Raw genomic sequence first — 27,357 nt, 5'->3', positions numbered from 1 at the left:
GTCGCTTATTTCAGCCTGGAAACAGACCAGCACTCACTACGGGGGGCTCACACTGCCCCCGGCCCCACACCCAGAGCCCACCCTTCCCTCTCCCTGCGCCCCAGCACCTCTGCCACCGGCTCCAAGCGCTCTGAGCGCTGAGAGCAGGGCAGGGACCCGAACGCAAACGACTCCAGAAGCACGGCCTGGCACCTCCAGTGTGGGAGGAGCGGCCTCCCCGACCCGGTGCCCGCAGGGAGCCGAGCCCGCACGGAGCCGAGCCCTCACGGCGCCCGGCCGGGCCGAGCCGTGCCCCGCCGCCATTTCGCAGCGCCCGGCCGGGCCCCGAGGCGGGCCCAGCCCCGGCAGCGGCCCCGCTGCGCGCGCAGGCGGCCGACCCGGAACCGCTCGGCGCGTCCCTGCCGCAGCGAGGAGATGGCGGCCGTGTCCGTGCTGCAGGCGCCCAGCGGCGGCTTCAGCTTCGACAACTGCGCTCGGTGAGGCTCGGGGCGGGCGGGCGGGCCGGGGGGGCAAGGGGACGGGCGGGCGGGTGGGCTGCGGGGCTCGGGGTCGGCGGAGCCCCCCCCCCCCACCCCCGCCCGGCCCCAGCGCTCGCTCTGTGTTGCAGGAACTCGCTCCTGGAGGCCGAGCTCGTCCAGAAGGGGCAGCGGCTGCCGGCGGCCCGCAAGACGGGCACCACCATTGCGGGCGTCATCTTCAAGGTGAGGGGCGGCGGGCGGGATCCTTGCGGCGGGCCGGGCCCGAGCGCTGAGGCGCCGCTGAGTCACGGCGGGGCCGGGCCCGGTGCCGGCCCCCCCCCGGTGCCGAGGCCGGGCTCTGGGAGTCGTTCTCTCCTTGCGCAGGATGGCGTGGTCCTCGGAGCAGACACGAGAGCAACCGAAGGAATGGTCGTAGCTGACAAGAACTGCTCGAAAATACACTTCATTTCTCCTAACATCTAGTAAGTGTTAAATCGTTTGTTGTGTGAGATTTTCAGCCGTTCCCTTTGCCAAAAGCAACTATTAAGGTGCATAAAAACAGTAATTTACGTTTATTAGCCAGGCTTGCTCATTTTTGGCATTTTATTCACATCTAAACAGGATATTTTGTTTTATGCTTTGAAAATATTAACTGTATGGGAACTTAATTTCTTCAATTTTGCAATGAGGGAAAGGGATGCTCAGACTGAAAATGCTGAAAAGAAAAAAAAAAGTCTTAAGGGGCTATAATTACGTATGTCGCTCATTAGAATTACCAGTAGCAAGGCTGTTGTGTTTCAGAAACTGTAAATGCTGTCTAGGGATGGCCAAGAAGAAAACCCAAGTAGTTACAAGGAGTTGAATGACTTGAGGCAGCTTAGGAAGAAAAAGGAAGTTTAAACTTGTTGAATAAAGCAGGCAGAATGCTCATAGAGGCACAGAGTTCCTTTTTTCCCCTCCCCACCTCTTCCAACTTGCTTGCAATATTTTCCAGTTGTTGCGGTGCTGGAACAGCTGCGGATACTGATATGACAACTCAACTGATTTCTTCCAATCTGGAGCTCCACTCGCTGTCTACCGGGCGACTTCCACGCGTTGTCACAGCTAATCGAATGCTAAAGCAAATGCTTTTCAGGTAACCGAACGTTCTTATTTATTAATAATGCTATTAAAACTACCAGCTGTGACTCAAGCTCCTGTGAGTGCGCATCCTCACTTAGCCTACTTAACCTCCATAACAAGACTCGAGGAAAGAGTGAAGAATTGCTGTATGTGTGATATTTTAGAGAACTGATACTACGGTTGTGCTGTGTTGATAGCATTTATACTGCAAAAATATAAGGACAATACTTTAATGAACTGTTCACACTGTTCACACCAGTGACAATTGATCTGTATCTTTTTGTGACAAGATGGCTGGACCAGTAATCTTGTAAATGCAAGCTTTTGAAATTGAGAATTTTATGACCTGTAATAGAAATAAAATATGAAAATCTATTTTATTTTCAAAGGAATAGAATGACTCACCATTTGAAACTTGCAGCTTCTGTTAGTACAGAATTCTGCTGGTGGTTTAGTGAGATACAGGAATATAACACTTGGAAGTTGTTCTGCAGTTGTCCTAAGAAAAATTATCTGATTGCTTGACTGATTGGAAACCATTACAAATATGGCAGTTGTACCCCCTAAATAGCAACGCAACTTAAAATGTGCCGTTATTGAGGGCATGTTCTCCAAGTCTTTTTAAGCATTGCAGTATTGTTTTAATACTGTTTTTTGTAGAAGTAAAGAATGCTGTTGAAAGAGAAAAAAGAATGAAACAAGCATATTCATTTAGAGAGATTGTTCAAACTATGGAAGAGTCTCCAGCACAACTTTGTTCAACCAAGTGACCTCGATGAATTATAATAATTCAGCTCACTTGCTTGATGCTGTATTGCTGGGCAGTTTGCCTTAAGCGTGTCATAAGACAATGAATTAAAAAGTTAAATCAGCCAAGAACATCTTATGGAGGAAACGAAGGAATATATTTTCTTTGAAGTCTCTAAATATAAACATAATTGCAGATACAGGAATTTCATGCAAGGCTTGAAAACTGTTCTGAATTCTCTCCCTGTCAGCACAAATGTATCTTCTAGCCTCCTTGCTTGTCCAATGCATGCTTGCTCTGGTTGACAGTGAAATATATAATGTTTTAGTTAATTTCTCAGTTTAGGCTGTTGCTCACAGATAGTGAAAGCAGTCTTTCTGTTATGGAAATGTGCCTGGTGTAATCATGGAATAATTCTCAAATGCATGCGTTGTGTTTAAAACAAACAAAAAAGCACAGCTTTATCGTAGGTTTCCATGTTCACGTATAAACATCGTCCCTAGGTATCAAGGCTACATTGGTGCTGCCCTGGTTTTAGGGGGAGTAGATGTCACAGGACCTCACCTTTACAGCATATATCCCCACGGATCAACTGACAAATTGCCTTACGTTACCATGGGTAAGTGCTGGTTCCCTAGTACTCTGACACAACTATCTGGTAAAAAAGTGTAATTTTTACGTAAATTCTGTTGTTTGCTGTGAGCTGTGCAGAGCTCAGACTTCAGAGATAAAGCTGTACCCGTATTTTTGTGGCAGGTGAGATGTTCTGTTTTGAATACTTTTAAGGATATGGGCTATTATACTATCTAAATCTTAAGCGGCACAAAAATGGTATTCAGAAAGTTGCTCTTTTGGTTTCCCAACTTACCTCAAAGCCAAAGAATTTGCAAAAACTTACTGTAAAAAATCTATAGAAACTTGATGTGCAGAAAGTGGTAACTTATGCTTCATATATAATCTTGCGTGGGGAACTGCGTTCTTCCTGAAGTTTTACTGCAATTCCATTAGGAATAAGCATGTCTTGCTTCTCATTTGGACCTATTGTATTTCTTGCTAAGTAGCAGCAGTGTTTTAAGCAAGAAGGTGCTTCACTGTAGTTTATTTGCTACGTATGATTAGTTTTAATTACGATATGGAGCTTCTCAATAAGAAGGTTATGTCTGTTGTTGGGGTGCCAGCTTGACATTAGTAGCCCACCGTCAGGTTATTAACTCTAAGTCTTGCATCTGTACCTTTTCTGTAATAGCACTAACATGAACTATATGTAACTGAAGTAATTTTTTAAAAGTTTCTGTTGTTGTGGAAGGTCCTTTATTTTATTATTTTTTTTTTTTTGAAAATGTCCTGCAAGCTGATAGCTAATTTTAAGCATGAACCTTCTTCCTGCTCCTGCCTTGTGAGGGCTGTGGAGGAGAGGGTGAAGCTGTTCTTTGATCTTCCTGGCATCAGCCTTCTGTTTTTGTTGGCCAGAGGTAGCCAAGTTTTAGCTTGCTTTAACCACATAGTTTTCACCTCTTGCTAAGAAAAAGATAGAGGTTCCTAGAAGAACCAAACCAGCCTTTAATCTACATGATGGCCTTGCTTCTTGGTGTCATTCCTTTCTCTTCTTGTGAGATACATAGTATATTCCTCTTTAGCTGTTTTTCCAACTTCCTATTCACAATCAGTGTTTCCTGTGGTCCCTACACTCCAGGAACTAGCTTGTCAGTTTCAGAAATTGACATTTGCAACTTGAAAAGGAATCATCTGGCTTAAGTACACATTGTTTACTCCAGTAGTTTGATACAAGTGTTGCATTTGAGGGTCTGCAGACTGTGAAGATCCCTTCTTTGCTATTTCTGCCAGCAGTTTGTGTTCTAAAAATGAAGAAAAAAACAAACAGTAACGTTTGTCATGCATAATGCTTTCATTGCCAACAATTAGAAAAAGCAAGCAAATCATAAAAATGCATTTCTGTATATATCTTATTCAGTTCTGGATTAGGGAGTGTGATACCAAAAACTGAAAACGTGTAATTTTTGCATGCATTTTTTTGACATTCAGGTAGTACTGCCTTGCCAAGACCAAGTACAAAAGTAATGTTCAAGGTATATAATAAAACACAGTCTCGGTAAATATATTCTGATTTTTTTTTTTCCTCAACTGTAAACAAGTATATAGGATAACTTGTAAATGAGTGCTTCATGGCAGCAGAATGCAAATGCAAATCATGGGCAGCTTTTCTGGAGTATCTTGTCTTTCTCCATTAAAAGCAGATCCATTCTTCCATTGCTTTCCAATTCCACAGAAGCAGATGAAGAATACCTACAGGAGAGAATTAAACTTTTGAACTCCTCAGTGGTGCTTTGCAGTAGCAAAAATCTCAGCACTGAAGTGGCTCTTGAGCATAAGCCCGTTTAGTTGTGATCTCCTTGATAGAGCATTGGAGGCCATTAGGAGTATTTTTAAGACGACACTATTCCAGAATACAGAATCTTCATTCAGCTAGGAATTCATACTATATCTTAAAACTATTCATTGTCTGTGTCGTCTAGATAAATTTCATTAGCTAGACATCTTGATCAGTTTTTTATTTATTGAGGGAAGATTGAAGAGGCCCCTTGGTAAGAATCCAGAAATACAATCTTCGACTTGCAGGAGAGCCTTGGTGATTGCCATTCTCCCTGGTTATTTTTTTTGAAAAGGGAATTAACACACACGTTTTTGAAGAGGACACGCACATCTTGAAACATTACTGAACTTGTAAAATCTTTTGCACACAGTTGTACTTTCAATGGTTTCATCGTTTGATCAGTTCTGTTCTGTTTTATAGACAACAATTTGAGGTTGAAGAGTAAAAACGGGTAAGAAAGGTAACTGAGACACCAGTAAGAGAGAAAACTGGTGTCTTATGAGCTGATAATAGTCATGTGCTGTATCACCTATGATTTTTAAGATCACTACCCTAGCAAGAATATCTTACAAGCTGGAAAAAGTAAAATTCCAAACATAACTGGGGTTGCAGTTGGTCTCTGAACTAAAAAGAAGACACTCGTTTCAGATTTACCTTTCATTTTGAAGACTTGAATGATTTTTAAATGAAATCTTGGTTTCTGCAGAGTTGCAGAAGTGTAATGTAAAGTCCACATAAATCAGAAAAACAAATTGAAAGCAGAAAAATGAAATAGGTCAGATTAATAAGCAAGACTTGCTCTATGTAGCTTTTATGCTGACTCTGTGATGGGAAAATACAACTTCAATTTTAGTTAATCTTTTCCTGTTCATGGTTGTTATCTCTAGATTAAATGCCATTAGCTATATTCTTGGAAATTTTAAAGCTTTTTTTTTTTTTCTTTTTTTTTTTTTTTCCTTCTGGGTCTCTCTTGGAGTATCTACAAAATGGCTTTTCTGCTCGTCTGGAAGAGCAGGAACCAGAAATGCCATAACCTGTGGTTTGGGGATTTTTTCCTGAAACGGATTCAAAATGCCACCACAACACTAAGAACAGAAGTTCTTAGTGAGCAGTTTTTGTGGAGTTCTAGTACAGTGCATTAAACTAAAACAGCTTCATTGTAAAAACAGAATTTATGCTGTAGGCTTTTTCATTTATTTGTCAGAAAAACGTGTACTTCTGTGGGACAGGGATTTAACTTGTCCGTTCTCTGAATGTGGTTAAGGAAGTAGTGGGTTTTGAAAAACGCTCAAACTATTTGTTAGGGCTTGACTTAACTTTCTTGTACCAATTCGTTTGACCTTCAGGCCACCACTTTCTTTGAATTTGTTTTCAAATTTCCGTTGCGTGTTCTTGGTAATTTTAGAGATCACAGCCTGTTTTTATCAGAGCTTTAATATTCCTCATTTGTTAGAGCTGAAGATGTGATCTCAAAGTTTATTTTCTTAAACATTTTTAGCGTGGAAAAAAAAAGTCTTTGAGAACGCTGGAGGAAACACAAAGATTCTGGTATAAGTTGTATGTATGAATCTATTTCAAATGTTCAGCGGATTGAGGCTTTGTGTGGGACAGTTAAGTGTGCATGTGGTAGCTATTCCGAGAAGCTGTGGCCTCTGAACTAACTTGCTATGCGGGAAGTTAATGAACCTATTTTTAACGCGCAGCCTTTAACAATTAAAGCCTTCCATGCCTTTGAACTAGTAAAACAGTACAGCTGTTAAACTGAATGATCCGGTTAACTCTGTGGGTATGAGAACTGTGATCAACTTACAGAAATTCTGCAGAGGTGGTGCTGTACCGATAGATGGTGCCGTTACCTTAGCAATGGGAACATTACTTGCTTGGCAAATGAAATCCATGTAACAGTCATGTTATGTGATGTCATTGTTTAGCCTTTAATAGAAGAAAAAAATAGTGTAAATGTCTGATTCTTATAATTGCCTTATGTCCAATATTGTAGTAAACTGTAAAACCGTAAATGACTTTAAACTGCTAACTACTAGGAGCTGATTGCCTGAATAAAGTCGCACAGCTGCCGTTATGTTCACGGTTACTTCTGTGCCTATGCTTTCAACGCTTTAAAATATGGTATTTGTGAAAATCCTGGCCATTCCTCTCCCTCTACAAAAATAACATAGTGGCAGAGCATGTTCAAGTAAGTAAGGGAGTAGGCTCTCAGTGGATTAATTTTACTCTAGTTTAAGCTTTGATTTGCTGTCAGCTGTGCCAGATCTGTCTGGTGATTGCATGTTACTTCTGTCCATGCTTCCACACAAAGCCCTGCTCAGCACAAATGTTCTTTACCTTTATATACGCGGTACACTGATACTACTTTGTCTAATGACTAGGATATATTTTAGTAACAGGAGATCTGCTTACCGTTATAAATGAAAGAGAACTGAAACAGCAGAAAATGTATCAAAGGTCATATCCAAGATAGTAATAGGAGTTGTATTTCTGTTTTATGTAGACCGTAATGTTTTTCCACAAACGTTTGAAGGGTGGTTTATTAAATCAGGATACATATCTTTGGCCAATCAATTTCTGGAAATGAAATTCTTAATGGGAAATGTTGCTGAGGTGTTGGGTTATTTTTGTTTTAATGTGCTAAAATATCTTGCCTTGAATGTATTTGTGGACGGGTAGAGTGATGTCCTCCCTTGCAAGGCAGATTTAAAAGATACTCAGTGCTTACTCAGGAGTGAAAACATCAAATTAAACTGTTTATGCTGACAAAGGACAAAATTGGATTTCAGCAAACGATGCAAGATTGTCTGATTGCTTGGCTTGTCTAGGAAAGCTCCTGGCCAAGACTTATAATGAAATGCGTGCATAAAATTAAACCACTTGAAGTCTGTAGTTCAGCTTTTGGAAACAGTAAGTATGTTCCAGTAGTCTCTAGTGGCAGAAGCCAGTCCCCTGGTACCTGTGTTGCTCCATATTCATAAATCAGCTCTTCATGCATTGGCAATGTTGTCCTGCCGAGCAAGCAGTACCACCACTGAGACTCGGCCCCTCAGCCAGGAACCAGGGTGAAAAATGATCCTGATCGATGGGGCTGTGGAGATCACCAAATTTTTACCTAGGATGAACAGCAAATTGAATAACAATGAGTGCGTGTGAATAAATGCCCTGTCAGGGAGCCCTGACACTGATGGATTAGGAATTGCTAAATGTTGCTCTCGCAAGGCTGTGCACATCCTCCAGTGTGGCAGGCTGAGGTAGCAAACAGGTCCTTGGATGATGAAAACGGGCTGTGCTTAGCAGCGAGGAGCTGTCCTCAGTGAGTGCTCTGCTAAAAAGGTCCAGTTCATCTGTCGTAGAAAAGCTCCTGCAGTTGCAAAAGACAATGGAAGTTGTTAGCTGGATTTTCTGCCAGGTATCAACAATTATCTTTTACTTCAGATCTGATACCGAAGTGGTACGACTCCTCGTGTAAATGCCAAAGGCATTTTTAAAGTCAGATTATTACAGTCAAGTCTAGGAATTTTTGAATAATTTGGTTGTGAAAACTTATTAAATGGCCAGTCTTTCTTAAAGAAGTAAAACAAAACAAAAAAACTCGTGTGGTCTTTTAATTAAGTTCTCTGGTTCGTGCTAATTGCAGGACTGAAAAGTATTTGCCTTGGAATACAACTTTGCATCTCGGTTTTTATGGTTCTTTATTTTTTGGCTATTGGCGTTTTTATATCTTTAGATGCCAGTTTAATATTTCCTGAATATTTCTGTTTCAAAGGTGTAGCTTACTGAAAATGGATGTGAAACAAATTCTTCAGAATTGATACGGCACTTTTTTCTTGTTTCCCAAGGTGTTGAAGTAATATTGCCATTGGTGTTTTAAAAAAGTCCAGCTAAAAGGTTTCTGTATATTATGTAGCACAAATGCATGAAGACTTTACCAATTGTATTTGGTTTTAATTACCCTTACTGCTGATTTACAGAAGAGTTGTAAGCTAACATCTTTTTTTTAAAAAAAAAAAAAATCCAACCAAGAGAAGTTCCTATTTCTGCACTGATAGTGTGGATTGTGTGGTGTTAAGTTCCCAAACTTAAAAACAAGCTATCTATCTCAAGCTATCTAAGATAAATAACTGTTGAGGTATTGCTTTGGGTCTGATCTCAGTTGAAGATGCTGTACAAGGATTCATTGCATCACTGCTTCCCTGATTATTTTAATAGATTTGACGTTGATTTGCTGCAATGTTGGATCCTCGCTGACTTGAATCAGTTGTGTGTGTATGAGGTGGAAGCGTCTATTCCTCATTAGTGGGTTGCGTTTTGCAGTGCTTGGATTTTGTCTTTCTCCAGACGTTGCGGGCTTGCGGGGAGTGCGGGCAGGGGGCTTGGTGGCTGCTGCAGAGCAGCGCCCGCGCCGCGTTCCTGCGTTTCTGTGCGCGCTGTGTGGGACCGGGGTCAGTCCTCCGGGAGCACAAAGGGTGGATTGAGGCTCCTTGCCTTGGTGTGCTACAGGTGGCTGCGTTAACTCACATCGGTAATGGTTTTCAAGCAGTTCCTATTGCTGTTGTCAAACAGCAGGTGATTTGTTTTGGTGGAGGAACTCAGAAGTTTCCATATATTGATGTTCCTAAAAACACAGTTGTTACAGCTGGTGCTAGGAAGAGTAAAGAACTTCCATTGTGATAGTTAAGATTACCAAAATCTGTTCTTTCAGAGAATGTTTAGCTGTGTTGCAGACTTCTGCTAAGGTACCTTTTTTTACAGGCAAGCTTATAAAACTCACCTTGGGATTCATAACCAGTTGAGGAAAAAAACTGGGTTTAAGCTGCTTTTCCATCGTTGCTTCCTGTTCTTGGAATCTTGATTTTTAGACATAAACGTTTACATGTAGTGATAATTAAGTACATTTTCAACAACTCTCCTAAAACCTATGTTGTAGGACCAGCTACATTTACTTATTTAAAGCTGATATTAAATTTGACGTTTATTTGCATCTTGGTAATGTGGTGAGATAGTTAAGATTTTTTTTAACCTTTCATTAGAAATGTTCCAGCGTCATTGTACAAAAAGAATTATTTTATAGTTTAAGTCCTGTATTTGTTTTGGAATGCACCTTATTTTGACCTTGTTTGAAGGATCAGTAAAATTCCTTTTATTTGGTGATTTGTTCTGTGACATCAGCTGTTTGTATCAGCAGTTCATTTCCGCTATTAGTTGCTTAAAAATCCTTTTTATTCCCAGCTTCATCATTTAAAAAATGGAATCGCATATTGCTCCAAGGTGTAAATGAATAGTCACAGCCTGTAATACAAGTATGCACTTAGAGTGTCCTACTGCTTTTGGATGTGATGTATTTGGTACTGTAAAGGTAATGATCCTCAACCACAGCAATATTCTGTAACAGAAATATCTGTCATATTCATTGGGATTACCATGTTCATTGATTTGTGTCTGTAAATCTGCTGTTTCTACCCTTTAAATTTGATCTATAATTGGACCTCCTTAAATGGTTCAGATAAGGTAGTCTCTATTTTCTCAACAGTGTCACTGTCAGCTTCTCCTTTTTCATTATACATTCAGCAGACTTGATAAAATCAGCAGGACACCTCATTTGAAACTGTTTAATCGCTGCCTTTTTCTTTCACTAAACCATTGAGGTGGTCAAGCGATATACACAAATCATTTTAAATAGAAAATATGGCTTTCTCTGTGACCCAGCTAAACAGATAGCAGTATGCAAAACAAGTTAAAAAGTAATAAATGCCAAAAAATCTTCTAATTGGAGTAAAAAATTGCAGGTAACTTTATTCACTCCCCAAAAGTAGCACACACTGAAATATGGTTAGGGCCACAGACAGACGGGATCCCTTCCTGAAGATTCACTCTGAACAAAGCACGTTTACAGTTTCCAATAGTATTGTACTGCTTTTTGTATTCCTTTATGGAAAGTGTATTTGTAACACCTGCAGTTAGTGCTTTGGGTAGAGATGGGCTCCCTTACGTTATCATACTTGCAGCGTGGGCTTTAGGAGAAGTAATGTTAAACTCGTGATGTCATCTTTGTCATTTCGTCTATTGAGTTGTTATTGTTGAAAGTAAAAATAATGGCATGAAATAAATGTGTAATAAACTGTTAGATGTGGGAAATAACCTGATGGCAGCAGCCAGCAACCCAGTTACCTCTGCTGGCTTACTCGTCCCCTGCACAAAGGTGGCTGTGCCGGGGCAGCTCGTTAGGGCGATCTGTTCCCTCTGGGCACCCCAGTGTCAAGTGCCGTGCCCTCTGGCGTGGGTCGGGGAGTGGAGGAGCAGGAGTTGAAGCTGGTATTCAGGTAACTCGCTTTTGCTAACCTCATTTTCATATCTCAGTGTTTACAGTGATAAAAAGGCTGTTGGGACAGGGGACACTAGTCCGTGTACACCAGATAACAAATTTAGGATTAAATTAGGTGTTGGACCTCAAGAGGTAGATATTGTGTAGTGGTTGTAAGCGAAGGTAGACTTGAGGTCTGATTTGTGTTGTTGATTATTTGTTACCTTTTCATTAATAAATTAATAAGAACCAACCCAAAATCTTGTATCTAAATATGTTGGCTAAAGAAGCGTCCTCATTTTGTTACCATAGGTTCTGGATCACTAGCAGCTATGGCCATTTTTGAAGATAAATACAAACCAGACATGGAGGTAAGAGATGATTTTTTCTTTCAGTGTTTCTTTGGCTACAGTAATTCTCATGACATGACAAATTTAAGAGATTTGCTTTAAAAAAGTTAAATCTGCTCAAATGCTTAAAATACATTAATGTCAGCTTAATGTAAAGAAATTGGGGGATACAAAATTTGAATAAATGTATAACCTTGCAAATTTAAGTATGGAAAAACTTGTATGATTTTAATGTAGATGAAAGCTTGAAAAACATGTACATTACTAATCATAGTTGACTCCAGGAGTTTAACAGCACTTGCATAGTCAGTTTTGCTGTTTTTTTTGCTCAGTAGTCAGGCAGTCTCTTCTTTATGCAACTCTCAGTCTTTAAAAGAGAATAGATGATTGTAAAAATAACAAAATGTTCCAGTAGCATAGGAAACCAGTTAGATTTTGGGTTGATTGGCTATGTTCAGAACTAGCAAGTACATTCTTGTTGTTACTATCTACTTAAAAGCTGGTTATTGGGGGACTTGGTTGTGAGTTGTTCATGTTTTGCCAATGATCAAACTTGAGAAACGTTATGGTTGTTCATGAAAGGGAATCATTAAGGAGAGCTATAAAAGCTGGAGTGTCTTGATGAAGATCTGAATAAGTTATTCTGTTATATATTTTTTTAACGAATTTATCCAAGGACGTTATTTTTGTATTCTCTCTAGTATTTCATTACACTTAATAGCACCATGTTCAGTGTCTGCTAAACTAAAAATGGCGAAAAATCTAGTTACCTGCAGGCTCACGACTGATGAAAAAAAACAACACCAAAAAACAATCGTAGAGCTTTCTGTGACCATATTTTGTGAAATGCCTCAGTAGTGTCAAGACCCCCTTTAAACCATGTTAATCTCTTCAGAATTTGTGAATGCTCCTTCTCATTCTAATCAGTTAATAAGTTCACAGTAAAGAAAAAAAATGAGAACTGAACACAAAATCAGAAAGTTAACCCATTAAAATGACTTGTAACATTAACTCTTGCAGTCATTTGAGCATGAAATACACAAATAACAAATCTTACTAGATATTCAATATCACTGAATAACACATGAAAAGTTGATGAACTTCAGAAAAGATCTTCAGACGTTCCTCATCTTTGTAGTGCAACTGCGGTGGGCCATTTTCTCCCCTCCAGATGTTGCCATGACTGCAGCGTGTTTTCTGGGGATAATCCCATAACTCTTGAGTTCCTCACTAAAACTGATCAATTAAAATTTACACTTAAAGCATGTCATATGCTGTTATATATATGAAATAGTTGTGGGTGTGCAAAAATAAAAAATGCAGGAAGATGAGGATTTGTATGTTGCTTCAGTGTTTTAGGTAATATCTGAAGAAGCTGGATTTCTGGCCTCCAGTATATTTATAAATGCTATCAAAAACATTGGAACCTTTTAATAGGCACTCAAGTATCTTCTGTAAGTAGCATTGCACTAGATAACTAATACAAAGAACCACTAGGTGTAGAGGTAGTCTTTCTACTCTTTTTTTCCCCCCATACTGCTGTGAGAATGACACAGTCTCTTTTCTAGCCTCTCCTGTGACTATGCACTTGGCATGTGTGCTATTCAGACTGAAAACATGGACTACAAATCCTTGGAATCAACAGCTACAGCATAATAGTCCCCTTTCAAAGATACAAATGTCAAAGAGCTATGCTATGAAACTAAAAATCTTACCTCATTCTCAGCTAGTTTTCAAGCTTGTATTTTAAGGCTTTCTTTGTGTAAGAGCAACCGAAAATGCACCCAAATTTGGTAATTTTCCAACTTTTCCTGTTTAGAAAGGTCATCCTAATTAAATTGTCTTCATACACAACCGTAAATGGCAGCAGATACTCACTGTTAGAACAAGCATGTGGAAATGCAGCCTACCAGTTTGTTGAAATAGATATTTAGATGTTTGAGGCTTGTGTGCAAGCCTCAAACCCTTAACCCTTCCTTTGTTTTTATGAGACATTCTGTTGTCTAATAATTTAATAATCAGAATATCTAAACCAGCAAAGTTTCAAGTGGTAGAGCTCAAACTGTACTTTTAAACACTTCTTCTTGCTGTTACAGATGCCATCTTAAAATATTTACTTTCTATGCCAGATTTATTTTTTCCAATAAAATAACCAAATAGCACACTTCTATTGAAATTAAATTAAATCCGAACCACGCTGTGTATTTTATGTAAAATTTGCTATGAAATGGCAATGATGATTAAATTTAAAATTCGTGGAGATTAATTTAATGAAATGGGTAGAGAATTAATATTTTTCTGTCAAGATCAATACTGCTTTCTTTTGCACTAATTGTCAGAATATCTTGCTAGGGCTACTGAAGGGTAGTGGTGTGCTGCAAGACCATCACATCACAGAAAAATGATTCAAAGGCAAACTGTCCTGCACCCTCTGGTATCGACTTGCAAATTAGCATCTGGAATGTAATTAAACAAGCTTAATGAAAGTAGCAGCTGAATACTACTGGAAAAGACAATCAGCTTTTTTCCCTCTGATACATATTCTGTACTATTGAAGCTGATCACCAAACACATCGTATGAGCACAGTTAAAAAAAAATTAGCATTTATTTGAAGAATAGGAACTGTTTTTCATTCTGTTATGCTTTTGGCATGCACTGGTGTCCCATGAGAGCCATGCCACAGCAGATAGTGCACAATATTTATAAATCTATGACAGGCAATAATAGCAACTTGAAAAATTCTTTTGCTAGAATTTCAAGTTGAGAGCTGCCAAAAGCTGAGAGGATCAAATCTGCAGTGGCAGCTGCTGTGCCCTACAGTTAGAATTGTAGACTTTGAAGATTCTCAACTTAAAAAAAAAAAAAAAAAAAAAGGAAAAAAAAAAAAAGACTGCAGGCTTAGCCAATTTTTGCAGGTTTCTAGAGCCCTGGCTCTCTGCCTTTTGAAGATGAGTTGCTGAAGCTTCTACCACTGCCTGAGGCATGCTAACACCAGCAGGATGTGTTTTTTTCCACAGACTTAGTGTGTCTTCAGATTTAAGTAGCACATGCTTTATCAATGCCAACTGTGATGGTCCTTTCCCTGGTTGCAATGCCGGGAGATGATCTTTACCCAACATCCTTCAGAGAAACTGCTAAGATGGATGGTGACGTACACAAGTGCCACTTCTGCAGTCTGATTTATGGAGGCATGTTTCATTATGAAGCAAGTGCTGGCCTCTAGAGGAACCATTATAGATTGCTGAAGATGTGAACACTTTCAGCCCTGAAGGCCTGTAGATGCTTCAAAATGTAATGCCAAGCACCTAACTACTGTGGAACAATATTAATCTGTCATGTGGGCAGCTATAGATCTACTTTAAAAAACATAAGTGGAAGAACAGCACATCTAATAGAGTGTTTTGAGCTTAGATCTTTCATTGCAGCCAATTTTTCTTTCAGCAGAGTAGCCATATGGTTTTTAAACCTTAGTCAGAATTTGCAAATACGCTCATGCCTTCCAGTGTTAAACAATAGTGAAGAAGTGCTCTGAAGCAGTAGATACGGCAGCCGTCATGATCTGGGAAAAAAGTCTGCCTATGGTATTAGATGCTGGAATCCTGGCTTTATCTATGCTGTGGTTGTTGAATTCCTAGGGAAATGGGGGAGGAACGTTGTATGTTTTGTCCTGGTATTTGACTTCTCTTTGAAAAGTAGAAGGTTTTTTGTCTGTAGAAGAACTACTACATGTACAGTGAGGCTATACTGTAGCTTCATATTTAAGCATGGAAACAGGCTGTCTGTAACTTTCTTTTTTGTATTTCATCAAAACAGCCAAGTTTATTAAAGGAGGATCTAAAAGGAAGAGAGTGAGGAGAAGCCACAGAAAGCAGTATTACTGCAGAGAAAAAATAAAATACGTCTTGTAGTGAATTCAGGGGCACAGAATAGGTGGGGAAAAATGGAAGGGGATAAGAATCTGGCAGCTATTTAGTAATTACATCCGAAATGGATCGTTGCAAAAATGTGAGATTATATTTACAGTCATTTAGTACACCATTTTTAGTGTGGCAGGAAGTCGAGCAGCGATGACAGAAAAACAGAAGCTCTGGAGGGCAAGGAATGGATTTGAAAAGGGGGTTGTGATGCTGTGACTGTGTTCCCCTCGACGCACACTGGCCCTCATGCAGGAGTAGCTCTGCTGTCCGGGAGTTAAAATATTTTGCATCCTGCTTTCCCACCAGCGATGTGCGCTCCTTCACCTGGTGGCCAGATTTGCTTTTGTGGCTGTTCCGCAGTAGCTACCTTTGCTGACTTGCTTGGTTTTGACAAACATGGGTTAGGGAGCAATCTCACGAGCAGTCCTGCTGGCAGATTTGGTAATCCCTTGTAATGGAGAAATGAGAAGCAGACCAGCCGTGGGAGGTAGTAACCTTTTCCAGCTAATGGTTCCAACTGTCCGAGTAGGTGTGCTCACAAAGAAATTACAGAAAGGAAGAGGGCTGGAAGTGATCTAGGTTTAAAATGCGTAGTCTCGGGCTCTTTTGGTCCGCAGTTTTGTTCCTGGCTTTGCCACTGATTTTCGAGGTACGTGGGAGCAGCCCCGTGCCCCCAGAGCGAAGGAGCTGTGGCATAAAGGACGTCTTCCCCGAGATGCTTTGCGTGCACTGAAGGTCTTTGCTGTATCAAAGGGGAAGGTAGTATGAACGCTAGTTTCAGCACATGCTTCTTATTTATTTATCTTACTGAAATAAATATCAGGCTTAGTACAAAATATTAGGAAAACATGTCACTTTCTTCCATTTTTAAACAGCTGACATACAGATCATTCAAAAATGTTTCTGTGCTTATATTTCCTACTGTCCCTCAATATAGTGGCATTATTTTTGTTTATTAGCTACTGAGAATAATACTGAGCTATTTTTGGAAACTGCCAAAACTCTCTAATCTTCAACAACAGTTCTCCTCATTCTTATTTAGACTGCATCTGTGTGATTCGGGGCTCAGGAGCAATGACAAGCTGCATATGAATTCTGTATTCATTAGTGATGGTGATCAAAATGCCTGTGTCCCCGCCATAGGGCTCAGGTGTGCAAGTCTGCAGGCTAATCCCACCAGCTGACATTCAGAGGTTTAATGACTCCATGGGAAGGTGACCACTTGCTGGGAGGTTTGTCGGCTGAACTCAGACAGCAGACAATAGAGATCAAGCCAGACTATCAGAGTTAAGCTGGAGAGCCTGCCTGAGATACTTGAACTCCTGTTGGTGTCAAACACAGAGATTAAGTAAATGGAAAAAAAAATCCGACTCTGTGAACAAAAATAAGTACTTAGTATTTATGTGCTCTGTATATCTGTTTATTTCATTACTCAGTGACAATAACGGAGACTGTTAGTGGCGTGTTTTCACTGCCTTTTACTGATGGAGCTCTCAGTGATACAGTTTTCATGCTTTCCTTACGTACCTGTATTATTTTCTCCTTCAGGGACCTGAATACCATGGGTAAATATCAGATATTACCGCAGACAGCCATCCAGAAAGTAAAGGCTTCTCATGCTGTTCCTTACTTTTTTAGGTTAAACTTAGTGTACCCTAACTCCGTTTCTGCTTGGCGCGTTGGCCAGTCAGTTCTGTTCTCATCTTCCGCAGGATTGTGCCTTGGATTGATTTCCATTGTTGAACCAATGTTAAATGGGAAATACGAACCTGATTTAAAATGGTCTGTGCTGCTTCATAGCTACGTGGGCTCTGAAACGGCTAAGATTACTGGAGAAGAGTTTTGAGGTGTGCTTTTGAATATATCAAAGTACAATTTCTATGCAGAAATCAGGTGGGAAACCGCCGGCAGTATTAATCTGGGTTACCAGTAGTACCCCGTAGCACTTTCTTCTAGCTTTCTGTTTATGGGCTCTCAAAATAAATAAATTTTGCCTTGTTTTAAATTGGGCCTTGCTGCATGACAAAGAGCAACCATTTCTTCACCTTTACGAAAGTAATACTTAAACTTTGTACGTAATAACGTAGACAAGGCAGTCAGAAGCAGAGCTCCATGTTAAGAGATCATTTCACTGCAGAGGGTCGATGTAGGACAGGTAATTATTTTTGATGCATTTCTCAGGAGCAGGTGTTCCTGTTTAAATTGTTTCAGTTTGTCTGAATATAGTCTCCTATAACCGCAGAACCCAGGCAAAACATGCTGGAAAATATTTCAGGTGGCACAGAGCCCGAGTGCCGTCCTGCAGCGAGGACTGCGAAGGCAGAGTGCGTCTCCGTGTGAGCGGAGCAGACCGGATGGGCGTGAGGCTGAGGGGGGATTGTGCCTGGGCTCCGGGGGGGAGGCATCCTGCGAGCCAACAAGGTTTATGCAGCTTTTTGGCGTGTTTAGGAAGAAAAAATTACCAGGGCCGAAGACTTTCATTTTTTTTTCCCCAAACAAAATGTTCACTTTCATTCCCTTCCATCGTTTTTTTAGAGTTTAGGTAATAGTCACGTGAAAGTTAATTTGCTTTAGTTGAAGCCAGATGTTATTGCTGGATATTCATCTTTTGATGCACAGTACTAAGGCATAGATTTTTTTGTTTTTATTCCCTCCATGGTTTACATTTCTTGCTACATCCTGGCAGCTAAGGTTCAGTGCCTTAGTGCAAGGTAATGCAGTGGTACAGAAAACCGAGGGTACCGCGCCGGGTAGAACTTGCAGCCTGGCAGAATTTACAGCTCTGTTGTTGTTGAGCGAGTTCATTTTATTCTGAGAATCGATTCCCTGAAAAACGTGACCTTTACACAGATACAAACAATAGATTAAATGTGTTTTCATATTAATTCTTAGCTCAAAGTATGGAAGTAGTATTAAAAGAAGCCCTGCAGCTGGGAGAGGAGCTTGTGATTTAATTCTGTACCAGCGGAGCCATGTATTGTACTAGTCTCCTTGTAAGGAATGAAATATAGGAACTAATGTTATTGAATAGGAGTTCCGAATCATATAAGTTTTTTGCCTTGGCAGGTAATTTGGCATAAATTGTTAATGTAAATCCAGGTTAGTGGGGAAGACATTATTTTACTAAAAAAGATAAACTGCTGATTAATTCAGTATAGAACTCAATTACAAATTGAAAGTGTCTCTGCGGGACGCCAGTACCCTAAAGACAGCAGATGTTGAATTGATACTCCAGCATATTTCACACTGGTATGAAATATTAACATGGTTTATTATACTTGTGTGGTGTACAATATCAGAAAGGGGGAGGTGGCGATGAGCATGGGCTTGCAGGCGTCTGTACCAATGGAACAAGAAAAAAATGTAATTACTGAGAATAGTAATTAGGGACTTAGGTATATTTTATTTGAAAAGATTTTAGTAAGAACAGTTAGAAAAATAAACATTTACTAATATATTATTCACAACAAAATTTGCATCAAATGCAATACAGAATTATCCGATATATTAATGAATTTAGGTAAATTTGCGTAAAAACTTAAATTTGATGAGGTTTAACAAGGCTGCTAGGTCACTGCTGTGCTCTGATTTCTTTTTTGCATAATTTTCTGCCTATGCCACTTGTGCTGAAAATTACTTCCTTTCAAAACTAAATTTCCTGCATTTTTTGTGTATTGTAGGCAGCATATTAACCCTGATGTATTAATAACCCAGAGTTTTAAGCAAATTTTTTTTTGTCTTTCAATGTATTGGATCAGTGATGGTGCCACAGTCTCTGTAGAGTTTGCATTTGAGAATATGCCACGTTCTGAAGGGAAAAGTGGTGTAGTGGCACAAGGAGACACAGGAATGTATGTAACTTAAATTCGGTTGTGCTTCATTTTTATTCATTTAAGTAGAAGTCCCAACTTTAAAAACTTGCAGAGAAGGTAGAATTCAGACAAATGCGATTAAAGTTACCTTATTATGAAAGCCATTCCAAACAGAAGGCATGATCCACAGCATTCGACAGGATGTGTTCTGGAGAGAAAATTGTAATCGTATTTAATAGTCTTCGAGTCCTTTTAATTTTTCCATCGCACTTACTGAGAATATTCAGTAGTTTCTACCCTTTCTTTATGCGCGAATTGGTATTTGCTCCCCGGACCCATCTTTTGTGTCTTACTGCTACATGTCTCCCAGATGCTGCTAATCTTTACAGATTCTGATTTTCATAATCCTTTTGGCTTACTTTGTGACTTTTTAGAAAATGAACAAAAGCTGGTGGTGGAAGGAGCTGGGGAGGGGCTAGAAAGACTGACCACTTCCGAATTTGTTCATCTCATCAAAGCTGAAAGAAAAGCAAGATACAGTGATTGTAGCATAGTTTATTCATTTTTATAAAACAGATTTATGAAACAAACTATGTTTTTCATCTGCTTGTGAGGTACTGCTTGAAATTCACACTCTTTTTTGGTGAAGACTTGTGAAACCCAAGTGGTTGAAATTACAAGTGCCAGCCCCTTTCCAGCTTCAAAAGGCAGCCAAAACAAATTTGTTCTCACTAAATGGAGCCTTTCAACGTCTCTGTACAAGGAAAAAAAAAAGCAATGTACTTTGCTTCCCAGTTTTCTTATCTCTTTGGACTTACCCCGCAGATTTTAGCATTGCTTCCAGTTACATATTGATCTCTACCACGATTCCTCCCAACAGACAGACCTGCACATCCTCTCGCATGTTGTAGTCTGCTGATTACTCTTCCAAAGTCTAATTATGCTTCTGTAGGTGCTTATGTCCTTCAAGAGGTATCACTTTCCTAGCCTCCAATTCCCAACACTTCTTTATAGATTTTTTTTTTTACCATCTCTGCCCTTCCTGAAGCTTCTGATTTCTTCCCCTCTGCTTCCTTCCATTCTCTTCCCACCTGCCAGTCTGGTGGACTCTGCCTTTCAGTAGGACGTACTTTTTATGTTACAGAATTTGAACAGATTTAATTCTGCTGTAAAAGTCAGTTTTGTTAAATGTTTTTAGATTTTTTTTTTTTACAAAAGTTGTTACTTATACCCAATGATATTCATTGTGTACTAATATTTCAAATTCTTACTGAGACTTTGATACATAGTGCAGTTCTCCAACACTAACAGGATACTGACGACCTGCAGAAGCCATTCATTCCTTTTTGGTAAGAATTAAAAAATAAAAAAGCTTTCTGCAGTTTTTAGGTATGGAAAAGACATCTTGTTTAACTCGCTTGTGAAATTTTTAAAAAATAATAATAATTTAGGAAATAATATTCACAAAGCAGTTCAGCTGCTCCCCTTACTGCTGTAGGCATCATGATTAACTTGTTTAAAAGCTATTAGTACAATAGCATTAACATGAGGTAGAAATGTCCACATCCTCTGTAGAAAAGAGTCTTTTTCACTTCAGTAGTATTTGAAATCTGGAAATCGCTTAAGTGAGAGGAGAAACTTGATTCAAGTCGTATACAAGAGTAATGTGTAAAAGTTCCTTATTGGTGCTGTTTGGGACTTGCACCATAGCAGCTGTAGAGAGGTAATCCATCAGTTCTTGAGTGTCTACAAAATGCAACTCTCCAGATAACAGGTTTAAAGTAAAGATTTAATACAGTCTCTATCTACTATGATGCTGCAGTGACAGTTTAAAACTCGTTCTCTAAATCTCAGCAGACTTTATAGCTAGCAGTGGGCTCATATAAAGCTTAATGGCATTACAACACATAAATCATCTTTTAAAGATGCTACCAGTAGCTCCAATATTAAATGCAGACAATTGTCTGTGTTATAAATAATTTATCAAACACCATTTCAGATTAGCCTTTCATGCTGAGTTATTTATTTTAGCCTTTACTGTACTATTCCTAAGACGCGTTTTGAAAGATCCATTACTGGTCAGTTTAATGAACTTGGGGGTCTGTTTGCTCCCCCTCCAGCACTATGGTACATCTGTGGTGACCATTACGTGGCTGATCTGGACCTCTTTGCGCCTTTTACAAGTGCTGCCCATTTGTCATGTAGTGGTAAATGGAGTTGCACATTGGAGTCCTGGGACACATTGCGTGATGTAGTGATGGAGACAAACGGATAGCTCCATAAAGCGCTGCTTGTCACAACTGACTTGTATTACAGTACATCACTCTTGCTGTAATCTCATTTAAGAAGCAGTGTGGACCCGAGAGAATGATATTCCCAGTTAGCTTGGTCTTTGCAACCATAAAGTAGGAAGTGCTCCTTTTATATACTCTGAACTTTTAGGGTTTTTTAAGATTAATTATTACAGTGACTCATTCGTGCCCTTACACTTAAGACTGTGTCAGCACTTTTCACCATAACCCCCTATTTTCGGGTTGTAAAATAGCAGTCCTTGCTAGAACTTTGTATGCAGCATCTCTATCAAGGATATTTTTTTTTCCCCTCTCGTGGCTATTCTGGTCATCTTTCTAAATTATGGAAAGGGGAGGAGGAGTAAACATAGCACTGTAGTAGGGTTTTCTATAATTAAAATTATTCCAGGTTCCTGAACTAGGCTGCACTATATCAGATGAAGGAGCTGAGATTACATTTTAGACCTTCTCAGTGTAACAGATGCTGTAGCGTGGTTACAGCTGAGCTCTGTTGACTGTACTGGTCATTTTAGAAGCTTTCATTTTGATAACAGTAGATTAATAGAGTACATTTTAAGAAATAACAAAAAAGAGTTGACTCTGCAAGATTTTACATAATTCTAAAAAAAAAAAAGATTAAAGGGGGAGGGGAAGAAACACTCATATTCTGCTTTGCTTTTCCTAAGCTGTGATGTTTCTCTGGTACCAGCAGCTCAAGTAATAGGTTGAAATGTTTCTGGTTTTGCTGCCACTTTAATTAAAAAAAAAAATCCATGCACACAGTATTGTTTGTTTGTCTTAGTAGTATTGTGAAAATAAACATAAAACACCATCAGCACACATCTGTGCAAGCAGTCTTGTATCAGCTGAAGGAGAAAACACTTGCTTATCAGAGCTTTACTACCGAAACACAGAGGAAACATACAGGAATTATTTTTACAGCATGTCTGTTTTGGTTTAGTCAGCTTGGTGGAAAGTGTAATTCAGTGGAGGTGGGTTTCTCGTTTTTAAAGATTGAGGCTAATACGAACTTAGGCTGTTTAATAGTTTACTGAAAGAGCCCCACTCTTGGTCAGTGCCTTAATGAAGCTGTTAGAAGAGGAACGCTGCTATTAACAAGTTCTTTTATAGAGGGCCATTGGAGAATGCAGAGTATGCGCTGGGAGCAGACATGATTGTAGCTGAGCTAATTTTGGGCTCCTCTTCAGCTGCACTTGAACGCTGGGGCTTGTGCAGCTGCCGTCTGAATCGGAGGCGTTGGAGGAGTTGGGCTCTCTTAGCATCGTGATTTTCACGGGCAGGGTAGTGTCAGGGACGCTGAGGCCTCTAAAATGAAGCAAATGAAAAAGGTGCTTCTATCAGCATCAGCGCTGGGCGTTTGCTCTTTCGTTCATGTCTAACGGCAGAAGATTACTGAGAGGTGGGAAATGTCAGCGAAGCAACAGAGTGCCCGCAGCATGCAGTTACCCCACCGATCGCGTCGGGCTGGCTGTGCAGTAACGGCCGTGAAGGACTGTAAGCTAAAACTGAGACAAAACTTCCGTGTTCATGGGCTTTTTTCAGTCTTAATCTTTCTCCTTGGAACAGGCCTGCTCTGCTCGTGGTGTTTCTTAAGTTCTTGTACACATTGGAGAAAAACCTAAGCTGGCAGCGAGGGGTGTGCTTTGTGCTCAGGTGCGTACCTAAGGAGGCCCTGGAAAGATGAAAATGGGGCGGGTGCAGGTGCAGGGGGCATCCCTGCCCTGCAGCCTGACGCTGCTGCCAGCAGGAGGGGGCAGGCGCAGCGGCAGCGGGGCAGGGAGCTGCAGGGAGTCCTGCGGCACGAGGGAGCGGCCGGTGCTGAGAACAGGCGCCCGTCGCTGCGTTCTGTAGGATTTAAATGAATGCAGTAGGAAGGTTGGTTCGCAATATTGATGCTCGCTATCTTTGGCTACAGTGTACAATTAAGGATTTGCTGGTTTTAGTTCATTTCTGATATTGCTGGATCTCATCTGTGACTTTCAGCTTTTGGAGTTGCTTTTGGAATAAAAATCAGCCTTCCTTGGGAGCTGTAGAGGGAGCCAGTGCAGCTGTAATAGCCTGTACTAGAAGAGAAGGTTATCGGGCGTATCAGAACTTGGACTTCAGAGGCCTCTATGTCAACATGCCGTTTATTTTGGGATGGGGGATGAAGATGATTACAAAGCTGTTGTGATATTTTAACGGAGAGTTTTGATGATTTTGAAATGTTTCCTTGTAAAAAGACACTAATCTGAGTGTTAACGTGTTTGTGTAACGGAGATGCTATGGTGCTCTGTTTCAGACTATTTAGACAGTTTCCAAATAATGTAAAAAATAATTTAAAAAATCCTCAGTTATGGGCAGCATGCGTAGCTCACCAGCTGCATATTTGCACATTTAAAAGACAGTAGATAATACAAAACCTGTAAGAATGTGAACACCTGAACTTCTGCAGGATTAGTGCATGGTTTCAGCAGCAGTAAAATGTGAGCTTTATTTCCTGTTCTAGTTTTTGATTCTAATTTTGCTACAACTAGGATTCTATTAGTTGTACTAAATAATGTAGAAATGTATGTTTTGAAATACATAAATTAATATGCTTTGTATATATATATATATATATATAATGCATTAATTACCTATGGGATTTCTGAAGTCTATAGCAGACGAGGGACTGTAGCAAACTTCCCATTTTCTCATCTAAATGCTAAGAAGTCAATCAAAAACTGCAATATTTTGATAAAGCCACCTAGTTCTGCCAGTATGTTCAGCCAAGGTTTCTGCACTTGTTTTCAGGACTGGAATTAAAAATACTAGTAGGCTACAATTCAGTGCAGAGCTAGGCTGCCTTGCAACGCAGTTACAGAATATATTTTGTAAACCAAGCTGTGTTCCAAAATTATACAAATATTTTTGATACTGCAGAAGAAGAGTAAGTAGTTCCTGCCTAGGGAAAGATTGTAACTGCTCTGGGTCTTTAATTTGTATGCAGCTGTTACAGAGGGCACTATAGGGAACTTGTTTGTGTGCACAGAAGCCTGTAAAATAAAATCCACGTTTAATTTCTCCACTCATTGAGACAAAAATCTTAATTTTGTTTCTTTAACTCTCTTTACTAAATCTGATGCCTCTGTCTTCAGGGGCGAGAGGGATGGAGCCTGAACAGGATGAAGGCTGTCCCACTGTTCAGTAGGCTGCTGTTCATGCTCTGTAGTCCTTGGTGATTATCTCATTTATTGTTGTGAGAGCTCATAGCTTCCACTGTCACATGGACAAACATTTCTGTGAAATGCCAACGCTTGTGCAATGACAGCTTTTTTTTTTTTTTTTTTTTTAACTTTTACAGGAAGAGGAAGCCAAACAGCTTGTGAGAGATGCCATTGCAGCTGGCATATACAACGATCTGGGCTCTGGCAGTAACATCGATATCTGTGTCATAAGCAAGAATAAGTTGGATTTTCTCCGTCCGTACGATGTGGCCAACAAAAAAGGCGAAAGGTTAGTGTTTCCGAAGCTGTGCGTTACCTAGGCTGCTCCTAACCGTTCTTGTTTTGTCATACTAAATTTTGTCATAGTGCTCTCGAGATCTCTATACTGAATTTCAGCTAAACAAGAGAACAAAATTAGTGGCTGTACTTGGCAGTTGAGAAGAGGCTTAGTTGCATTTACAGGTGTGTGAAAGAAACTAATTGCTTACCTGTCACCTCTTTGCTATGTTGAGTCTGTTCATGGAGTTTCAGGCAGTTTGAGTGTGATGAAGTTTCACATTTGTGACTGAATAGATGTATCAGGTAGCAAGAAGGTCCCACTGTGCGTGTTTGCTGAAACATGTGGTGCCAGAAAGACTCGTGGCATCACCGTGCCCGCTGCAGTTCTGCCTAATTGTAGCATGGGGATGTGAAAAAGGAGCACATGGCGCAGCCCAGCCTGCCGTAGCTGTTACCTATGAACTCACTGCAGGGGTAAAACCTAAAGAAAACTGCTGAACTCTAGCCTGGGACTGCCAGGTTGTCTTCTAGTTCTAGACTTATTTTCTAGCCTGTGGCTGGAGAACATAACCTATGTGAGACTGCGAAGACAACAGACATTGTTTTGATAATTTTCATAATTTTTCTCATAAATTAAAATTGTCTAGAAATGTACAGTAAAGGACAGTTTACAGTTAATAGCTAACTATGGCAGTAGCAAGATTTAAGACTAAACTTGAGTCCTAGTTTATGTATAAATTAACTACAACTGTTGTTATGAACATTCTTGCTTTTCTAATGAAATAGTGCTCTTAACCACTTCAGCCGTGTAGAAACCTGTGCTGCTTTCCAGCTCTTCCCTTTTGCAAGCCCCATCAAAAAGATCCATTTCAGTATGCCCACCCCACCCCCTTTTTATGGTTCTCAGTGTTCATTGCCTGCATTTATTGAAAATGACATTATTCTGTGACTTGTTTTGAATGATTGTAACACAAACCTAACTCTGTAAGTTGTTGGGAAACAAGGTTACATTTAAGGATGTAATATTGTCTTGCATCACTGAGAATATTCAGGATGCAGAGGTGCTGAGATTCTCAAGTGAGTAAAATTTGAGTGTTAGCAGAGCTGACAAATTTTACCTCTGAAGGCTCAGATGTGTTGTTTGGTGAACTACATTGCCTCGTCAGTGAAATTACAGCCCCCAAGGCAGTTAAAGGATTTGTGATACGTACTTTTATGTTATGTGTAGCAAGTTGTGCAACTTTTCAGTACACTACCAAAATAGTGGACTTCAAAGGAATCGCTTTTCCCCTTCTTTTTAATGCAGGTGGCCATAGCCAAACCCAGAATGAATTGCACTGCTTCAGTTAAAAATCCTTTGGCTTTCTTACTATACAAACTTGTACACATGACCCTTTGTTCTGAGCAAAGACTTCTCACTATGTAGGCAGTTAGCCAGAAGACTCTTCATTGAACATTTTAAGTGAGATTATGGCTTCTACTGTGTAAATGGGAGAGGAGTGACAACTCCTTTACAGTCAGATGCAGCAAAATTTCTGAAATATGGCTTGATTAGAGGCAGGCTTTGTGTTAAATGGTAGCTACAATTAGCATGGAAACCCAAAGTTTGTACACTGGTAAAATTAATCTAGAGATGAAAAAAAGCTTGTGCTTTGAGCAGAAGTACACAGCAAGAATGGCCTATGCTATAATGAGATCCAACTTATTTCTACAAAGTAGCCTTTCAAGTTACCTGCTACTTTTTTTTTTTTAAAGACCATGCATTTCATGAATATGCTAGGTTAACTAAAACTTTATTAGTTGTTGCAATCAGTTTAGATTCTGCAATAAGCACAGTGTCACTCTGGACACTTCCATATCACAGAAGGCTAATTAGTTCTGAACTTTTAAATGAGTTTTCTTAGGTAGTACCATCTTTCAGCTTAACTTCCACTGTTTTCTTTAACAGGTATGGCAGATACAAGTGTGAAAAAGGAACTACTGCTGTTCTCACAGAAAATGTAGCACTCCTGGAAATTGAGGTGGTGGACGAAACTGTACAAACCATGGATACTTCCTGAACATTATGTGCAGCCCTTCTGTGTCACTGCATATGACTGCTAGTTATGTTTCGCTTTTAGAAGCCTTCCTGCTCAAAGAGAAACATGCAACTGCTACAGAATAAAGAGGGTTCTGACCATTCTCTTAATTAGTATTTCACAGAGTGCTGATTTCTTTTGTTGCTGCTCCATTCTTACCCCCGATGAAAACACAGGACTCATGCAGAACAGAACTGAAGCATCTTACCACTGTGAAAATAAGTTGCATGCGACCCAAAAAGATCTGTTATTAACAAAAGAGGGCTAGAAGTGTCCAACATCCACACTGGTATAAAATGTTTCCATTTCTACATTACATAACCAGAGAAAACATCATTTAGAAGTCTTAATTGTCTTACTTGCCTGAATTTTTCTATAAGCCTTCACTTG

At 39.9% G+C, this 27,357-nt stretch overlaps 1 protein-coding gene across 1 annotated transcript; it reads left to right on the top strand.

Annotated features, from left to right (window-relative positions):
* Positions 1-316: 316 nt before the first annotated feature.
* On the top strand, positions 317-27,077 carry PSMB7 (proteasome 20S subunit beta 7). Its single transcript, XM_083807030.1, has 8 exons — positions 317-476; positions 608-701; positions 843-940; positions 1,453-1,593; positions 2,832-2,947; positions 11,343-11,401; positions 24,748-24,899; positions 26,838-27,077. The coding sequence occupies exons 1-8, from the start codon at positions 415-417 to the stop codon at positions 26,947-26,949; spliced, it is 834 nt and encodes a 277-aa protein (XP_083663156.1). The 5' UTR covers positions 317-414; the 3' UTR covers positions 26,950-27,077.
* The last annotated feature ends 280 nt before the right edge of the window (positions 27,078-27,357 follow it).

The sequence above is a fragment of the Anser anser genome, assembly GCF_964211835.1.
Source record: "Anser anser genome assembly, chromosome: 21".
Classification (NCBI taxonomy): domain Eukaryota; kingdom Metazoa; phylum Chordata; class Aves; order Anseriformes; family Anatidae; genus Anser; species Anser anser.
The sequence above is the reverse complement of the archived record's forward strand: the minus strand, read 5'-3'. Positions and strand labels throughout refer to the sequence as shown.

Coding starts and splice junctions, on each gene's coding strand:
- PSMB7 (XM_083807030.1), top strand. CDS start 415: ATGGCGGCCGTGTCCGTGCTGCAGGCGCCCAGCGGCGGCTTCAGCTTC. Junction 941..1,452: donor TTCATTTCTCCTAACATCTA/GTAAGTGTTAAA, acceptor AATATTTTCCAG/TTGTTGCGGTGCTGGAACAG. Junction 2,948..11,342: donor ATTGCCTTACGTTACCATGG/GTAAGTGCTGGT, acceptor TTGTTACCATAG/GTTCTGGATCACTAGCAGCT.